The sequence below is a fragment of the Rissa tridactyla genome, chromosome 7 (genome assembly GCF_028500815.1).
Source record: "Rissa tridactyla isolate bRisTri1 chromosome 7, bRisTri1.patW.cur.20221130, whole genome shotgun sequence".
Taxonomy (NCBI): Eukaryota; Metazoa; Chordata; class Aves; order Charadriiformes; family Laridae; genus Rissa; species Rissa tridactyla.
The window spans coordinates 12569622-12586869 of record NC_071472.1 but is presented as its reverse complement, the minus strand read 5'-3'; the positions used below and the strand labels follow the sequence as shown (position 1 = coordinate 12586869).

At 41.5% G+C, this 17248-nt stretch overlaps 1 protein-coding gene across 1 annotated transcript in view; it reads right to left on the bottom strand.

Annotated features, from left to right (window-relative positions):
• The window catches only part of ADCY5 (adenylate cyclase 5), a 222157-nt gene that overhangs the window by 24581 nt on the left and 180328 nt on the right, over positions 1-17248 (bottom strand). Inside the window, exons 9-11 of the mRNA XM_054208141.1 lie at positions 8905-8927; positions 4124-4268; positions 2141-2238 (exon numbers count right to left, since the gene is read on the bottom strand). Coding sequence (XP_054064116.1) covers positions 2141-2238; positions 4124-4268; positions 8905-8927 — 266 coding nt within the window. The remainder of the gene's footprint in view (positions 1-2140; positions 2239-4123; positions 4269-8904; positions 8928-17248) is intronic.

Genomic DNA, 17248 nt, shown 5'->3' with positions numbered 1-17248 from the left:
TCCCAACTTTGAAGTACAAACAGGACCCCAGGGCCAACTTTGTACTATGCATTTTGATGTGTTTTGATCATGAAGATATTCAACAACAATTTCCCAGAGATTGGTCTCAGTGTGACAGGACGGGCCCCCTCCCAGGAGTTAGCCTTCTTCATAATGTAAAGGAAGTACTCTTGTGACGTGACATCGAGGCCAACCACACCAAAGCCAGCTGGTCTCTGCGTTCTCTCATGACTACTAAGATAATTGTACTTGCTAATTCACTCTTTGAGCCTTTGTGAAATTCATTAAAGCTATTCCTCTTTACCAACATAAATTATCACTGTCATTTTCTCTCTAGTTTCAGATTCAAATTCCATGTTGTGTCTTTCATGACGCTCTGATGGTGAGACATATACACCTGTGGTTTCAGCTGCTGCTTAACTGTTACCTTCAATAAAAGACCCAAACTAGGCAACTGAAATATAAGGAAAAACAAACTAAAAGGTGAAGGAAAGTATATCTGACCTGCAGTTAAAACATGAAATTTTATTTACTCTTGAACCGAATCATCTTTCAGGCAGGCCAGACTGCCTAAGGACACTTCAGAACTCACAAAAAAACAACCCTAACCACCACCCTTATGGGCGGTGTGGAAGGAGACTGAGCAGTATGACATTTACACCATGCTATAATACAAAAGTCAGCCATATGGTTGCCACAGATCAAAAATTGTCAAGTTGTCATTTAAATGTTAAACTGGGTTTTATGGAGACAGCTGAGTGGCTGCTTAGGGAGTTTGATGAGCAACACAAGGCTGGTAGAGGGCCTCTGCAGGTGTGAAGTCACAGCAGTAATATCCAGAGATCCGGAGTGTAAGCCTTCACTAAGTCAACTACTCTCAAATAACATTTTTGGCTACAATTAACAATGTATTAATTGCTGGGATTGATCTAGTTTCAATTCTGAGCCAATCAGCTTCACTTCCAATTTCCCAAAGTGGAACTGTCTGTTTACACAGTGCATTTGTACTGATGTTATTTTGCTGATTCAATCTTTCTGTGAGCAGAAGTGAATGTCCTCAAACATTAGACTATGCGTCATTTCTGTGACCTTCCGAATATCTGAACTGAATGGTACAAACCAATCTCTACTCTGAAAAGATCTGTGGTGTGAACAGAAGTAGTAAGCAGTTGTAATGGCATGTAATAGTATTGGAGCTCTCTCTAAACGATTTTTTGTCTTCTTGTAACGAAGATGAATTTGGAGCATTTTCAGAGCTTCTATGATCTTGTTCTTCAGATTAAAAATGACTAACTCCAAATTTATTTTCAACACAGCAGTGCTCAGTGAATGATATATTATTGCTACTAAACCAGAGCACAGGAAATACCAACGTGCTTTAATTTCAGGGGATTTTTTATGAACTCTTTGAGAAGAAATACCATGTCTGCAGAGCTCACTGCTGGAGAAGATCCAGTGGGTTACACTGTGCCTTTCAGACACAGTAATGCCCTGCAGTGGCCCCAGAGCACTGTGCCCCACAGCCCCAAGGAGTTTATCCCACTCTTGCCTGGGGAAAGAAATGACTACAACCCCTAAACCCACGGTGAGCTACCCAAAGAGCAGATACACTTAGCTCAACCCCTTCTGTACCTTTCTTCTTGCACTGCTACTCTGAGTCCAGAAGAATAAATGCATGAGAGGTTATGCCTCATCTGTGAAGCAGACCCTGAGACCTCAGTGCTCCGGGCAACAAGGCTGTGATGGGTTTTTCACCTCTCTGCCCCACTGCGTTCAGAGAAGAGGGCAGCCTAGCCTCATGTTGTGAATGCGTGCTATGCCTTAGTAGGCGATCCTTCCCGCTTAGTGATATTTGTTTTCCACAGGCTCATAAACATGCTGAACCGCATTTCCTAAGATGGAGGTAAAAGGTAAGAGAAATCACGCTGGGAAAACAGAAATCCTCACGTGCCAGTGAGGAGGTTTTAATCTGCACTAGGAGCGAGTGAAAACAATAAACACCACGCATCACTTGACCATGAATTATTTAAAGATTTTCCTCTGCCCCTTGGTGCTCTGAATTCCCAAGAAAAAACAAAGAAAAGTAGGCCAGAATAGAGGAGGGGAGCAGATGGGAGCAAAGGGATGAAAAGATACTCACTGTGGCACGATTATGATTTGAACAAAGCAGATGAAGAGGAAGACTAGGGAGGCACAAGCCACGTAGGCTCCAAACCTGTCATCCACCTGCTTGGAGTACTGCAAAAACACAAAAGGGTTATGCTAGTGGGATATTTCACTGGCTGCCTTCTCTCCACAAAAACTTATTTGGCTTCCATTCAGGTCCTTGGAAAGCAGCGCCGGTAGGAAACAACTAACATTACAAACTCCTCTTTTCCCTGGGCAAGCTGGAAGGGCTTGAACAGACCCAAAGGCCATGGAAGAAACCCACACAGCTGGGTGGAGAGAGGATTCGCCATCTGCCTCTTGCACGAGAGGAACAGGAATGGATTAACTGGGACCAGGATTCTAGGTCACCATCGTCAGACCTAAACTTCTTCCATGGGAAGGTTTCTCCAACAGGGATGCATGTTGCTAATGAGAAAACCTTGTATTTTGTGCAGACGGCTTGGCTCGTTCTAATGATAGTGCGAGGATGCTGTGGTTTTCACACAGTCACTCCTTCCAACTACTTGTCAACATATTGGTCACATGGGAGCTGCATCCGATTCCCAAAGATGCTTTATTTAGCTTGAAGCACGGTTCTCAGTACAGACATCTCAATGTTTGAACCACAAAATAAAAGGTGCTCAGAACAGGTGAACCGCTAATTTCCCTAGCAGTTTTCAGCTATAAAATTGAAGGGAAGGAGTGAGGGGAAATTACGTGCTTGAGCTTTTATCCAGTCCCACACTGATGTAGCTGTAAATCCTGCAAAGGTATGCTTTTGCAATAGGTTGCAATTCCTGCCATTGAAAGAGTGTTTCTAAATAGAATCATAGAATGTGTTGGGTTGGAAGGGACCTTTAAAGGTCATCTAGTCCAACCGCCCTGCAGTGAGCAGGGACATCTTCAACTAGATCAGGTTTCTCAGAGCCTCATCAAGCCTGGCCTTGAATGTCTCCAGGGATGGGGCCTCCACCACCTCTCTGGGCAACCTGTGCCAGTGTTTCACCACCCTTATTGTAAACAACTTCTTCCTAATGTCTAATCTAAACCTACCCTGCTCTAGTTTAAAACCATTGCCCCTCGTCATATTGCTACGTGCCCTTGCAAAGAGTCCCTCCCTAGCTTTCCTGTAGGCCATTACTGAAGCTTTTTCCACCGAGTAACAAGTTTAACATGAAGACCACTCTAGTATCCCAAGGATCTGTGCTTGTATTAAAAAAAAAAAAAAAGACTTTGACTTTTTTTGGCAATTAAAACCAGCAGTTTATATATTACCCTTAATAATAGCATCTGGGTACCTCTGGACTTAACTGAATTTAACTTTGCAGACATCCAGAGCCAACAGTGTCTCTGTTATACAGACAAGAAATTGGCAAGATCTTTGCCTCGCAACAACGACATCTGAAACAAAACCAGGAAGCAATCAGCTATTCGGGAGCCCTAGGTATGTTACTCCTCTTTCTCACAGTTGTGAGACACAAAACTCTACTTGTTCCTTAAAATGAGTTCCCAAAATTGACCATAGTATGAATTGCATCCCAATGAACCTTAGTAGTACCTTGGGCTCCCTGGGGGGACAAAGACAGAGTAAAGCCCCTGCAGAGGTGATGTGGAGCTCAGGCAGGCTGAAGCAGGTTTCTCCAGTGATTTGAGGGAGATAAGGGGTGACTGCAATCTCAGTTTGGGTGCCTCAAGGTCAGAGAAACAAATCTGCTTTATTCTGGATTCCCTTTACAGCTCATCATTGTATACTCACGTGTGTCTGACAGGTGACTATGGCTTTTGAGGGACATGGATATCAAAGTTTCCATGAAGAAACACAGATTTTTTAAGATCACAACCCCACCTCCAACACCAAAACCTTAGCTTTACCTATAGATAGATCTATATAAATATAGATATATAGATATGCAGGAGTATGAAAACTCACAATAAGCTTGACTGACACGTTGCAATGATTTTTAGACAACTTTACCTTTTTCTCCAAGTCAGGCTCCCTGAACGTTAAGAGGAACTTGCGCACGTGCTCAGAGCGTAACCGATCAATACTTCTGGCATCAATGGCACGGCCCAGAAACTCATCCACTTCATCTTCTGGGTTCATACTTTCCTGTGTATTCCTGAGGATGTCATGAAAAGGGAGCATAAGAGGACAAGATAATTCTCCCCTCTTCACCACGCATTATCATTCCACTGTATTATAACGAGCTGGAGGTTAATGGCATTTTATGACAGCTTCAAGTTGGAAAACGGATTCTGAGCTGAGAGGAAAACGATATCAGCTCCAGAGCTCATTGCCAGTCCTGAGACCACCAGTGAAAGAATTTGATTTACTTGCCCTTTTCTATACTACATCCAACTGTTTTCTTGCCTTGCAGTCTTTTTATCGTCCTTCATTCTCTAAAACCGGTCAGTAGTCTCCTTCCACTAGTCCTCTAACTTAGTCTTTCCTGCCCTGCTATGCTGTTGTGGCTGTTAGTGCCTGAACTGGCAAAATTATTTACATAACCAGTCGTTTTTCTTGCTTCTCAATAATAATTTCCCTAAATATTATATGAAATATTTCTGAACTTGAACAATTCTCCATTTTTCAGAAAAAATTGTTCACAGAAAGAACATGTGCGGAAGAAAATCTGGTCTGATGCCCTGCTGCCTCCCCTTCATGAAGTTATTTATGAGTATAAAGCATAAACCAGACAAAATTTTCTGTTTACAAGATATTTACTTAATGCAAGGAAAGGTTGCAAAAGAAAAAGGTATCAAAAGAAAGCCATACAAATTAGACTCTGCTTTCTAAATATGTGGAACGAGATTTCTAAATTGCTTATAATCTTTAGTATCAGTGTGTTTCTGATGCTCAGCTACAGCTTCTGAAAAATGAGGCTGATTTTCAAAAGCTGTGGAAAAAAACAACACTGAAAACTTAATCGCCCTGAAGCATTTTGCACTGAGGCTCAGGAAACCTGAAGCACCTCCCCAAACTCTCTAGCTATTTTTAAAATCTAAGAAGGATTTTAATGACTTGCCGCTGTCACTTTAATGGCTTGCCTTAAAACTAGCTATAGGCAGAAATTAAAAGCTAATCCTGAAGTGCTGTTTTTCTGCTCTGCTTGTATGATTGCCAAGGTTATCCATGTGATATGCCAATAGTTATCCACTGGAATATGCTCCCCACTTGCACTGAGGCATATTCCAGTGGATAACTATTTCTGTGTGCAAACCCCATGATGGTCCAGCAACTTACAGCTCATGTTGTGTGACCTTCACCTTAGACACTCTGGAGAAAAAATCCCAAGGTCTGACAAGCACAATGGAAAGCTACACTGCTCTATTTTCTCTGTTTTATTTGTACTCCCTAACAGCACATAATGCACAAACACTGTGTTTTAGCCAGCAGGTCCCTATAGGTACAACTGTGCTGGAAGCGGAGACTGCTCAAAGCAGCTTACAAACCAGAATGTGACTCCGTTTTGAAAGTTAAAAGCCCCATTTCCAAAGAAAAGGCCTCCCAAAGCTTTTTGCAAAACTGGACCAGATTTTTAGAAGCACTCTGTACCCCAACTCTACCGTGTCCCTCTTGCCAGGAGAAAAATAAATCAGGTCCATCCACTCGTTTCTATTCCACCTCCCTTTGCCCTAGCCAGCAACTGGAATGTATCTACACCTCAGCTGGGTCATGGCAACACACCAGCGGCATCTATTTAGTGACCATATGGCAATTGCAAACCTAGTTTGTCTCAAGGTCTTATCTCTATTTTAGCCAATCTTAATATTTCAGTGGGGTCAGGGAAAAGAGGTTTTTATTTTGGGGCCCTAGAGTTATTTAATTCCTTGAACTTCATCTATTCCACCTTGAAATTAAAAGTGGTTTTGTCCCTAGAAGGACAGGATATTCAATTTACTTCTAGATGCTTCCTTAGAGGAAGCACATCTGCTTGAGCATTCAAGACGATGCTGCTTGTTTTCATTGAGTCCTCACAATTCTGTCTTCTGGGCTCATAAAAACGAGCAAGGAAATCATTAGGCTTCGTATTTACAGAATGTCTTCCAAGATCCTGCGAGTTATTTACACATTTGGGTCATTCACATTTAGTCATTTCATACCACGTACGAGAGATGCAATACGTTTTCTCCTACAAACGGAAGGAAAGAGTCAGATCAGCATCTTGGTGAACTGTTAAATTTCAAGTTCCAGTCAGAAGGCATCACTCAGGAAGACGTGAAGAGAAGAAACTGTCTGCTCGGGCTTTGGCCTTGGCTGCCTCCAGTTTTGTAATAGGTCATTATCCTGCTGAGGGTACCTCTAATACTACAATAAATTCTGTGATTGCAGATTGTGTAGAAATACCCCTGCAGGTTTTAAATTATTTGCTGGGATATTCACAGTGATGCAGCCACATTCATGCAGACTGCAGGGAAGCTCCGTCACCCTGCGTATACCTTGCTGCTTAGGCCACTTGTACCCGAACTAATTACTGTACAGCGAATTCGGGTACATTCGCATAGATGTAAGTTTGAAATTGAAATACAAAATTTCCCTGTGCTAAGGAGTGCCCTGGAGGCAGTGCCTGTAAGTCAAGAGCTGAGGTACTGCCATAGACTAATGAAATCCATATGTGGAAATGCTTATTGATATATTGATAGTGTGGTGGTGGTGGTAACCCAAGGATTTCAGGCCACCATGAAACTTCCAGAAACACCTCTTAAAAGCACCGCTGAGATTTCTCTAAGTGCGTCCAACAGCAAATTGGTGCAAGGGACAGGAACAGCACGAACAGAGCTTGGAGCAACTTTTGCGCTCTGCTTGCAAATGTGAAAGCTAGCAATTAACCCAGAGATGCTGGCTTCAGAGTAATCCAAAAACGTTCTGCGGATTTAATTACTTTCTGCAAATGAAGAGTGTGACCACTGCCAAAACTACATGTATGCTGTAATTTTAAATGCTTCATGCCTAGATTCAGTAACTAAATCTGCATTTAGGCATGTAAGCGTCAGGTCCTGTTTTCAGAGATGTGTGGTGCCTACATCTTCCTTCACTGTCAGAGAAAAGTATTGATGCTCAGTGTTTCTGCACAGGAAGGCATCGGATGGAGTGCTTGGCATGGTTTAGGTATCTCATTTTAAGCAATGTCACCATGAACATTTTCTGCCAGAGACTTTTTTTTTGGCCAAATCTTTGTAATTGAATTAAACAGATTTCCAGATCAAGAGAATCTGAGGCAAGTAGTAGCTTCTTTTGGTGCTGAACAGAAATGCAAAAATCCTGCAATCTATATTATAAGATGGGGTCACACTGAATCAGCACTGGTAAATACACAGTAATCCTTGCCAGCATTTAGCCTACTGGCCATAACAGCTCAAGTAACCTTTTCAAACTGTAAGACAGAGGAGAGACGCTACAGTCCTTGGAGCAACAGTGGAGATGCTGTTCCTCACCAGCTGACTGACCCTGTTGTGGACCAACACTGAGGCAGATGACTTTATGCTCTGTTGCACAAACTATAAGAAGAGATCCTGTTTCATGAGGGATACTTAAAATTTCTGTATCCTGAAGGATTATTTATTTGTAATCTGGTGGATCTTTTCTGTCCAGAGTATATCTAAAATCAACTGAGTTCCCTGCCGCCATGAATGCAACAAGAAATCCTGGTGACTCCCCTGAGACACCTTGTACCACCAGTGAAACATCCCAGGGTGCACAGAGACAATGTTATGGAAATTGAGATTGCAGCGAAGGGCAAGGGAAGGAGAGGATGATTCCTAATATTGCCATGTTCAAACTTATCACATCTCTCCAATTTTAGGGAGTCACTGTCAATGCTCAGCCACCATAATGTGAATTTTCCCAAAGTTGGATGCTCGGGGCCCGCAGAAGCATTTAGCTGCCCCAGCTCACAGAGGTCCACTTAGTCCTGACCAGCAGCCTGAGAAACATGATAAGGAGCAACAGCAACCTATTTTAGGCATCAGTCTCGCCTACTGCCACCTATCTCGCTGAGGAAGCTTTCAGTTAATGCCATTCAGTAGGACTGAATGTGAAAGTATTACAAACACCTTCAGCACAGGAAACGCTTTTGTTATTTCCAGCTGTAGAAGTTAAAAAGTGAACACAGTTGGGTTTTTCCTCCAAAAGCAATTTTTCAAAATATCACGCTTGCTGAATTGTTATTTTAACCAGTTGGTTTAAGTTCCATATAAAAAAAAAGTTTAAAAAAAATGCTGCTGTAATGTGGCTGTATTTTAAAGCATGGAAGTTTGAATTTACTTTTTCAAATAAGCTGTCATTCCTGAGTTCACTTTTCTATATAGAAAGAAGTAATATGTAATAATGAGTAATATAAAATATATACAAATAAACTCAGAAACTATATATATATTCCAACACATACATAAATTTTTCTTATCTGAGACGTTCAACACAGACATATTTTGCAGGAAGATTTTGTTCTTAGGATATTTGCAAAGCAGCAAATAGCAAAGAATATTGGGGACAAGGAGAAGAGCAGCAAAAGCATTTTAATTACAAAAGCAAGTTAGAACCACACAAACAAATAAATGTTTTGAGGGCAGCAGCAGTTCTGAATGCACATGAGTCAATCCCGTGCCCTCGACTGGCTGTCCCTCCCGGAGAAACCTCCAGGGAGTCCAGGCATTATTCTTGGCTGCCGGGCATTAATTTTTTGTCTTTTTTTAATATGAGAAAAAAATCCCAAATCTGCAAACATGACAGTGTATGACAGAAGTAAATTTGCTTACTTGTCCTTGGGGTCCTCAAAACCCTGAAAGAAAGGAAAAGGACACAAGGGTTAGGAAACAGGCTGACCTTGAGAACATGAAGTGTCCTGAGAACGGCATTTCAAGAGGAGTTTTCAGGGTGCTCGTTTGTTAGGTGTGGATGGAGAACCGTACCAACACACGGCAATATTTTGTGCTACCGTGTCATCAGGCAGACAGAGCAGTTTTAGAAAAACACATGCCTTCAGATAGAAATTTATGGAAGTGAAGATGCAGGAAATGCTTCAGCTGAATGCTGGCATGCTTTATTTCAGCTCTCTTGTTTTTCAGTCACCATAATAAATGACAGAATGGAAATTATGCTGATATTATAACTGAGGATATATTTTACTTAAAACAAAACTCAGACTGATAACATGGGACAGCTATTGTATTCAACAAGGTTGCACATCTTTAAGTCGGGGCTTGGCTAATTGGCTTGGATGCATTTTGATTTTCATCTCTTCAGGAGAAAACGCAAGGGGTCTCCTTCCTCTCCCTCATTGCATGCACACAAAAAGCATGTTTTCTTGAATAATATTTCAGGAATTATTTATAATTTTTGTAATAGCCCAAATGTTCACAATTCCTCCAGGGCCACCTAAACTGAGTAAGTGTATTTACGGGTCATCCACAGTTTAAGCGGCTAGAAGGCATCAGAGAAACATATGTACAGAGGCATAGTTCTAGATGTTTAGCATTAACATACCTAAAAGACCAAATTGCCTCAAAATGGCCATTTTGCATGGGCTGAGACAAAATCTGCCCTCTGACATCTTGGCTTAAATTTAACTGAAGTCAAGAAAATTTGTATATTTGACAAGCAGGGTCAAATACACAGGCACAGGGTTTGTACCCTGTGTTCCAAAACATAAAGCAAATGTAGCTGGAAGATAGGAAGAATTCCTTTTGTTTTCCTCCCAGAGACCTCAGGCCAAAAACGCTTAGAGCACGTGAGGATATTCCAGCTGCTGGACCTGCTGGGGACAGCAAACTGATCTGTCCTGACCGTAAAAAAGTAAAAATCTTTTGGCAAAAGACCTCCCACAGCCACCTTTTCCAACACCATCAGAAACAAGAACGTTGACCAGATACTAAACCAGAACAGATTTTGCCCTTGCAACTAGTTAGCTATGTGGCGATACGGCGAGAGGCAGAAGTAAAGCCAACACAAGCCCTGAACAGCATCAGCTTTGCAAGGGGAAAAAAGTGGGTTTTTGACCCACTGTTGACTCAGGTCAACAGCCAGGACTGGGATTCACTGAGAGCGCAATTTTCATTTTTACATACTCTGTTTCAGACTAAAAACATACTTCAAACAAGAAATTGCAACTCCAACTTAGCACATCGGAAATTCAGATTGAGGCTTTCTCTCAGTCCCATGTAACAGCCACCAGCAGATCCAGTGGGAAGAAGGAAACAGTAATGATGATTCAAAGTTAGCATATCCAGTTATCCGAGCCAAAAAAACCATGTACTTTTTGATTTCACAGTAAGGAGTGATGAAGTGATCATTCAACTTCTTGTTGTGTGGCTTTTTTTTTTTCCTTAATCATTTTATAGTTGTCAGGAATATCTGATTGATTTATTTATTTATCCTCTAAGCAATGCTACAACACAGTGCCAAAACCGAAAGCTCACTGACTAATCAGGGAGACAAAATGCTCACTAATTTGTCTGGTGTCATAGTCAGTTAGGCTGAAAAAAAAAAGAATCGCATGAACATGAATAGCTACCATCCAAGAAATAACAGGAGAGAGAACCAATGAGAAAAACGCTAGTATTTCCTTATTAGATAGACACCAAGTTCACATTTTCAAGCTTATCCACATGGGAACTGGATGACTGACTGCACCCGGAGAGTCCCCTAAAATGGTCTGATTTTCACAGAAGGCTGTGTAACCATTCATCCTACTGAAATCCTGAAACTAAACACAGATCTCTCACTCCTGCCTTCTAGGTGCACATATTTGAAGATACAGCCCAACCAGGTCGAGTTACCAAAAACATCTCAGCAAGCATATCCTCAAAAAATTCCCCAATATTTCAAGCATGGAAAAATACGTAGGCTGCATATTTAACTGGTCATTTATATGGGTGATCATGTGATCAACGTGGAATTTGGTTCTCTCCTGCTTCTCTCCCCCAGCAAAACTGTTATAAGGAAAGTCTCTAAAATAATACAGAATTAATTGATCTAGCTTTTCAATTTAAAATACTAAATTGTGCTTGAAACCCTGGAAATTATTCATGCTGGTAGCTCAAATTAAATTGGAGTTTCAAAATTAAAAACTCAAAAAAGGTATATTCCAGGTAAAGCAAAAAAGGAAAACATTATTACATTTCCTTTCCCGGATCTTCATTTAACAAGGCCAAATATTTAAGAGTGACTTGAACTTTAATTAGAGAGAATCAGCTTAAAATTAAATGTAGTAGGAACCTCTTTAAGTTAAGCAAATTAAATGATTCACTTCAAATGTTCCCATTTCATATGAAAGATTCTTCAAGCAGAATTGCCAAAAATGGAATTGTTATGGAGAAAGGTCTGCAGGATTATTTTAGGAAAAACACCCCATACACAGCTTCTTAAAAAAATGGTCGTTTATTACAGATCTTTCTTATTTGCACTGAAAGACCTTGCCAGGATACAGGGCAAATATATCTCTAGGATCTAGCTGTGACCAGAGATTTTCTTCCCTATCCACTAAAGCGCCCATGTCTCAATCGCATACCAAGAAGCCTTTTAAGTGGAGGAGATGATCACACACACAGGGTCACGCTGCTCACCCTATTTGGGGTTGGGAGGGAAATCTCCCCCTGGGTTTTGGTTAACATGTTTTCAACTTCCTCCTACTTGGTGGGCATGCTTGGTCCTTTGAAAAATCTGCACTTAAGTTATTTCCTTCCACTTGCACGAGGCTTGGGCACTAATGATACGTTGGTCTTTTTTCTTCTCTGCAGCTGGCAAGTAGTGTAGTTTCTTGTGGACTCAGATGCTTTGCTCTAACTAAAGCCCTTTGGCTCAGCATAAGGCTGCTCGTGCGAATTGCAATGGATATACACTAAGTACAATCGATCTTGCAGAAATATGGTCTACATGGATTTGCCTTCACTCCTAACACTCATGATCTAGGAGACAAATTTCCAAGCTCAAGCAGGAAAGTGAAATAAGGGGGGCTGCTGCTGCTGCCAGCATGTGTACAAAGCCACTCTCCAGCATCCCTGCTGTCACCTGCCCGTGCTCGCCGCCGGGGACTGGGCAGCTGGGCGGGGGCTGTACCCAGCCTGCTCGGCTATAGAGCAGGTTCTGAGCTGCACAAAGATATGTCAAAATTGGCATTTCTGCGCACACACATACAAAAACTTGAATGCCCAGAAAAAATAGCTGCTAAAAATGAGATGCCTATCGTTTAGGAGGGGAGGGGTAAGGGGATAGGAAGAGAAACAGCCAGTTCCTGGAGTTCAGTATATAAATCCCCTCTTGACCGCTTACGGGTGTGTGCCCAGCAGACTGAAGCTGTGCTGATGGCTTTCTAGGGTGCTGTGAAGAAAAGGCTGGGAATTGTCAGCAGGGATGAAAATGGCAAAAGCGGTGATGGCTACAAGAATCAGACAGACAGGAGTTCACAGGAGTTCAAGAACAGCTCCGTAATCCTGATGATGTAGTAGCCCTTGTTAAGGCCCAAATTCCTTTTCTCTAGAAGGGAATATAAGGCATGAGGTAGGTCTTATCGCAGTGCAGTCCTAATGGACTGCTGCATATAGGACCTCATGAAATTTTTATTCAGTCTCATTTTAAATATCCCTGATACAGGAGTTTTTCCCCTTCCCCCAGGAGGCTGCATTATTCTGCCATCAGATTGCATACATAAAGGTAATAATATTTAATAATTGCTCTGAGACTAAGATGGTTCTCTCTTTTACTTCAGGAATATTAACCCAAAGTTAGCCGAACCAGCTCCCTTAAAGGCACTAGTACCTACCAAAGAACAGTCCTGCTCTTTCTTCTTTTCTACATGAGATTCCTAAAAAAACATATTTTTTATGGCAGGTCAGGTGCCTCTGAATTTACAAGCGCTTACTTTTAATGACCATCCTCAGTGGGAGTAGACATGTGCAGGAGGAAAAAAAAAGGGAATGTTATATTACTGCATCTGTCCCTAAGGCTTACTATTTTCTGGGGGATATTTCATGAATATCTATTGTGCTAAAAGCTCCTATGACTGCCATTCTCTGCTTGACTTCTAAATTAACTAAGCCCTTTTCTTTGAAGATTAAAACGGATTCCTTAAATAGAATGATAAAGTGTTTGTCAAAGCCATGACAAGCTAACTGCTATACCATAATGCTTCAAATCAAGAACTGTTAGAAATAATAATTCTAACTTTGAGAACATTAGCTGCAGTTATTAACATATTGTAAATATGCAAAGAAAAGTGGAATAGACTTTACATCCTTTTAACTTTTCATTTAGCTCCAAAAATAAGACAGCAGAGGGGCTGATGAGCTCTGTGACCTTCTTAATGGCAACGTGGCTGGGAAGCATGGATTCCACCTTAAATCTTCACTGGCAAATACAGCAAAGATCGTAAGATCAAAAATGACAGAGAAACTAATTTTTCTTGCCCTTTTTTCATCTCTAGAACAAAGCTGAAATGGGACTTACATGATGTTCAAGCAAAAATCGAAAGAACTTTAGACTTAGGGACAAAATGAGCTTTGTAAGAGATCAGGCCAACTTGCAAGGCGAAGGTGCTTCACAGAGACAGTGACCATGGAAAACGGAAAAGGAGTGACAGGTTGAGAGTGGATGTAGTTAAAAACAAACCTCGTTTGGCCCCAGCACAAAACTAATTATTCACATCTGTTTTCAGCAGTAGTATACATTCTGCCTTTGTCTCTGTGGTCAACAACACAAGGCTACGGAGATAGATGCTGTCAGGTGTAAAAGCAGAAACAAAACTGAAGGACTTCAAAGCACTCAAGCCAGAAATAACACAATTTCTGTAACAGAGTCCAGAAAGAACTGGCACAGAAAATACTAAGCCTGATAGGAAGGATATTTAACAAGCATCTAAGTGCAGAACAACAAACTGGCAGAAAACCAGTTTATGAAACAGATTATATGATGAGTGTGTCTGCTATAGCTGGAACACAGACTAATGAGCTCCAAAAAGGAAAGCTGAAGTGCTCCCTTTCTGCAGCCCACCCCACTTGATAAATAGACTTTCATTCCTCTGCACTGGTGGCAGATGGTGAAACCCTCTACTTTGTTCTACTCCAAATAATTTGGTATGCAGCCCCCGGTTGGTAGACTGGACCTGGCCGCACCCATGAATTTATTTGGCCCATCAGTTTTATATCTACAGAACATAATGGTTGCTTTCGAAACAGGTTTCCCCCCTTACTTTTAATTAACTTCTGGCTGTGAATTCACACCTCTGAGAAGTGCAGGTTGCTCACACTTTCCAGTTTTCTGTGAACCCAGAATCCATATCTCTTCAGTTCAAAGGCCACACTTTCAAGTGAAAAGCTGTGTGACTCTGTGCCTCACTTACGAACAGTTACCAGAACTTGCAAAACAGGAGAAGACATAAAAATAGGTAGTCCTAGAAATGCTCTGAATCGGTTCCTGGCTCCTTAATCTCTGTCCCTTCATCTCTACACTCCAAATCATGATAAACACAACAAACTTCTACAGAAACTACTGTCAAACAGCCTTCTAATCAGATGCAGACAGATTGAATCCAAGCCTAACCAGCCTTAATTGAAATTGCCCACTGGCGCTGGCCAGAGCTGCTCACCCTCTCTGAAAACCAGACCCAAACCTGCTGACCCAAATCCTTTTGTCATTAAAGCTTACTGTCCGCTTTAGGAAGCTTTGGAAATCATACTGGTAAGTGTCGGAATCTCCACCTCTGATGTCCACCTGTGCAACACTGCCACCAACATCAGAGGAAATGTTTCTGCAAATAAAGGGGAATTGGTATCTTTATTTCTGGAGGCTTAATTTAGTCCCACTTAGAAACTGCCTGACGCTTTTTAGCAGTGTCTCCATCCAAACCACCTTTTCCCATATGACTACCATTTACTCTAGGGGAAAAAAAAGGGTGTTGAATGGTGGAAACATTATCAGTGGAAGACTTCCAAGCAGATATTAAACTCTACCTATGTTTCACAAAAGCAGCTGCAGATCAGCTGTTGCATCTCACTGACTCTTATCCCTCTTTTAAAGAATTTAATCACGGATGATTGCGAGACCTGATCAACTAGAGTAAAAGTTAGGTTTACAGATGAGGATACAAAACCGCATGAAGCCTCTGGCAATTTGAGCAACGTACAATATTTTACATGGCTCCCACTCATTTATATGAGATCACATGGAACATGTGAATCAGGCAAATCCTCTTCTCACAAGCACCAAAGCAATTAGGTAGGATAACTGCAGGATAGGATTCCTCCCCTTGCTGTTTGTGAGCTATCTGAACCAAATTGGCTATACAAAGCCCAGACTAGACTAACAATTTCCTCCCAGGTCTATAGCAACACATGGTGATTACAGCAGAAAGGATTGCTCGAGGGTTTCTCCCTGCTTGATTACGAGTTCAGGGGATTTTGCATACTACAATAGCAGTGAAAAAATAGTGGGTCAAATTCTTCTCCACTGGGTGCCCCTGTCCAGCTCCGCTGACGTCAATGTTGCTATTACCAGATTTAGCAGATGATTGCTGGAAAAGAGGATAATGGTGACCTCCAGTCAAATGAAACCTTTAGAAGGAGGGTGAACTCTGGGTGCCTCATTCATGGACTCAAATCCACTTCTCTTTGATGAGGCTGCACTATTGACTGAGGAAAACTTGCCCTACTGAGTTTTATTTTGATTTTTTAATCATTTCTGATGTTTAAGCAGGAGAGTTGGCACAGAACCAGCTATAGCGTTTGTTCCTCTGATGCACCTGTTCCCCAATTTTGATTTCCGAGTAACAAGAAAATCTATTGTAAGGGCAACTTGGAAACACAAAAGGAGGAAGTAAGCTGTGTTTGCCATGCAACATGCAGAGAATTGTTTGATTTAGGACAGGGTGAACACAACAAAGAATTACATTTTATGGTTGAATGACCAGGCTTGTAGATGACTGTTGCTTCATTAGAAATTAAACAACAAGCAATCAAATACCGTGTAGAAGACTGTGCAGAGCTCTGAGCAGCACTGCAAGGAATCAGGCAGTGCCTACCTGAAAGACGAGCTTGTTCTTTATTGCACCAGGCATATGCAGGATGCATTTTTATAACCTTGTCTCACATTTTTAACATCTGCATGCAGTCATATTTCCTATATGAGTATAATCCCTATTTGATTTTATTTCGGGTTTTACTTTGTAACTAACAACACCGGCGTCATACGCAATTTCATTGCAAATTAAATGCTTCACTAGTTAGACTCAGACTCATGACAGAAGTACGGTCAGACGGAAATCAGTATTGCAGATCTTCAGGGTTTCCTCTTTCTGTTCCTAAACTTCCTAATGTTAAACCTTTCCAGCAGCTGAAAAGATAAAAGGAAATCTGCCAGGCACCTACAACAGGGCTCAGTAATCCTGTTAGCCACTCTGCTCACATTTGATTATAAGAACTCAGAGGTACCTGTTTCTGAAGCAAACCTTCGACAAAGCATGTACCAGTGGAACAAGCTAAGCTTCTCAGTCATAGTAACCACTGTAAAATAAATATAATAGCTGTATGGCAGCCTTAAGATCCAACAGCAGGACTTTCCACAGCTGAGTAGATCTCATGATGCAACTAATGCTTTTTTTTTTTTTCTTTTTTAAGCCAGACAGCACTAGGCTGTTTCAAGTCTGGTTGTGAGACCTCAAAAATGACCCATGTCTTCTGGGCAGCATTAATAAAACCTCAGTAGGAGTGCTGGCTTCAGTGCGGGCACTGCCTCTTATCCACGAAACGGCAAGTGCTCAGAGGGGAACAAGAACAACCACCGGCCTGGAAAGCACCAACCAGGGAACAAACTTAATGAGGGAATCGGAGCTGAGCAGAGATATGGTAATAGTCTTCAAATACAGGGAAGATAACTGTAAAAGGGGTGAAATTGAATTGTCCTCTGTCTACTGTGAATACCTCACACCACACTGTGCTTTAAAACTGAAGTGAGGGAATCTGAAGCAAAACATCAAGAAAAATAATCAAACTGTTGAAACGGATGCCCAGCAAGACTGTGGGATTTCCATCTTTTGAAGTTTTTAAACAAGGGCTAGACAAAGAGGGGAGATCGATGCCACAAGCTCTGTGCAGCCTAGATTGGAAACTTCGT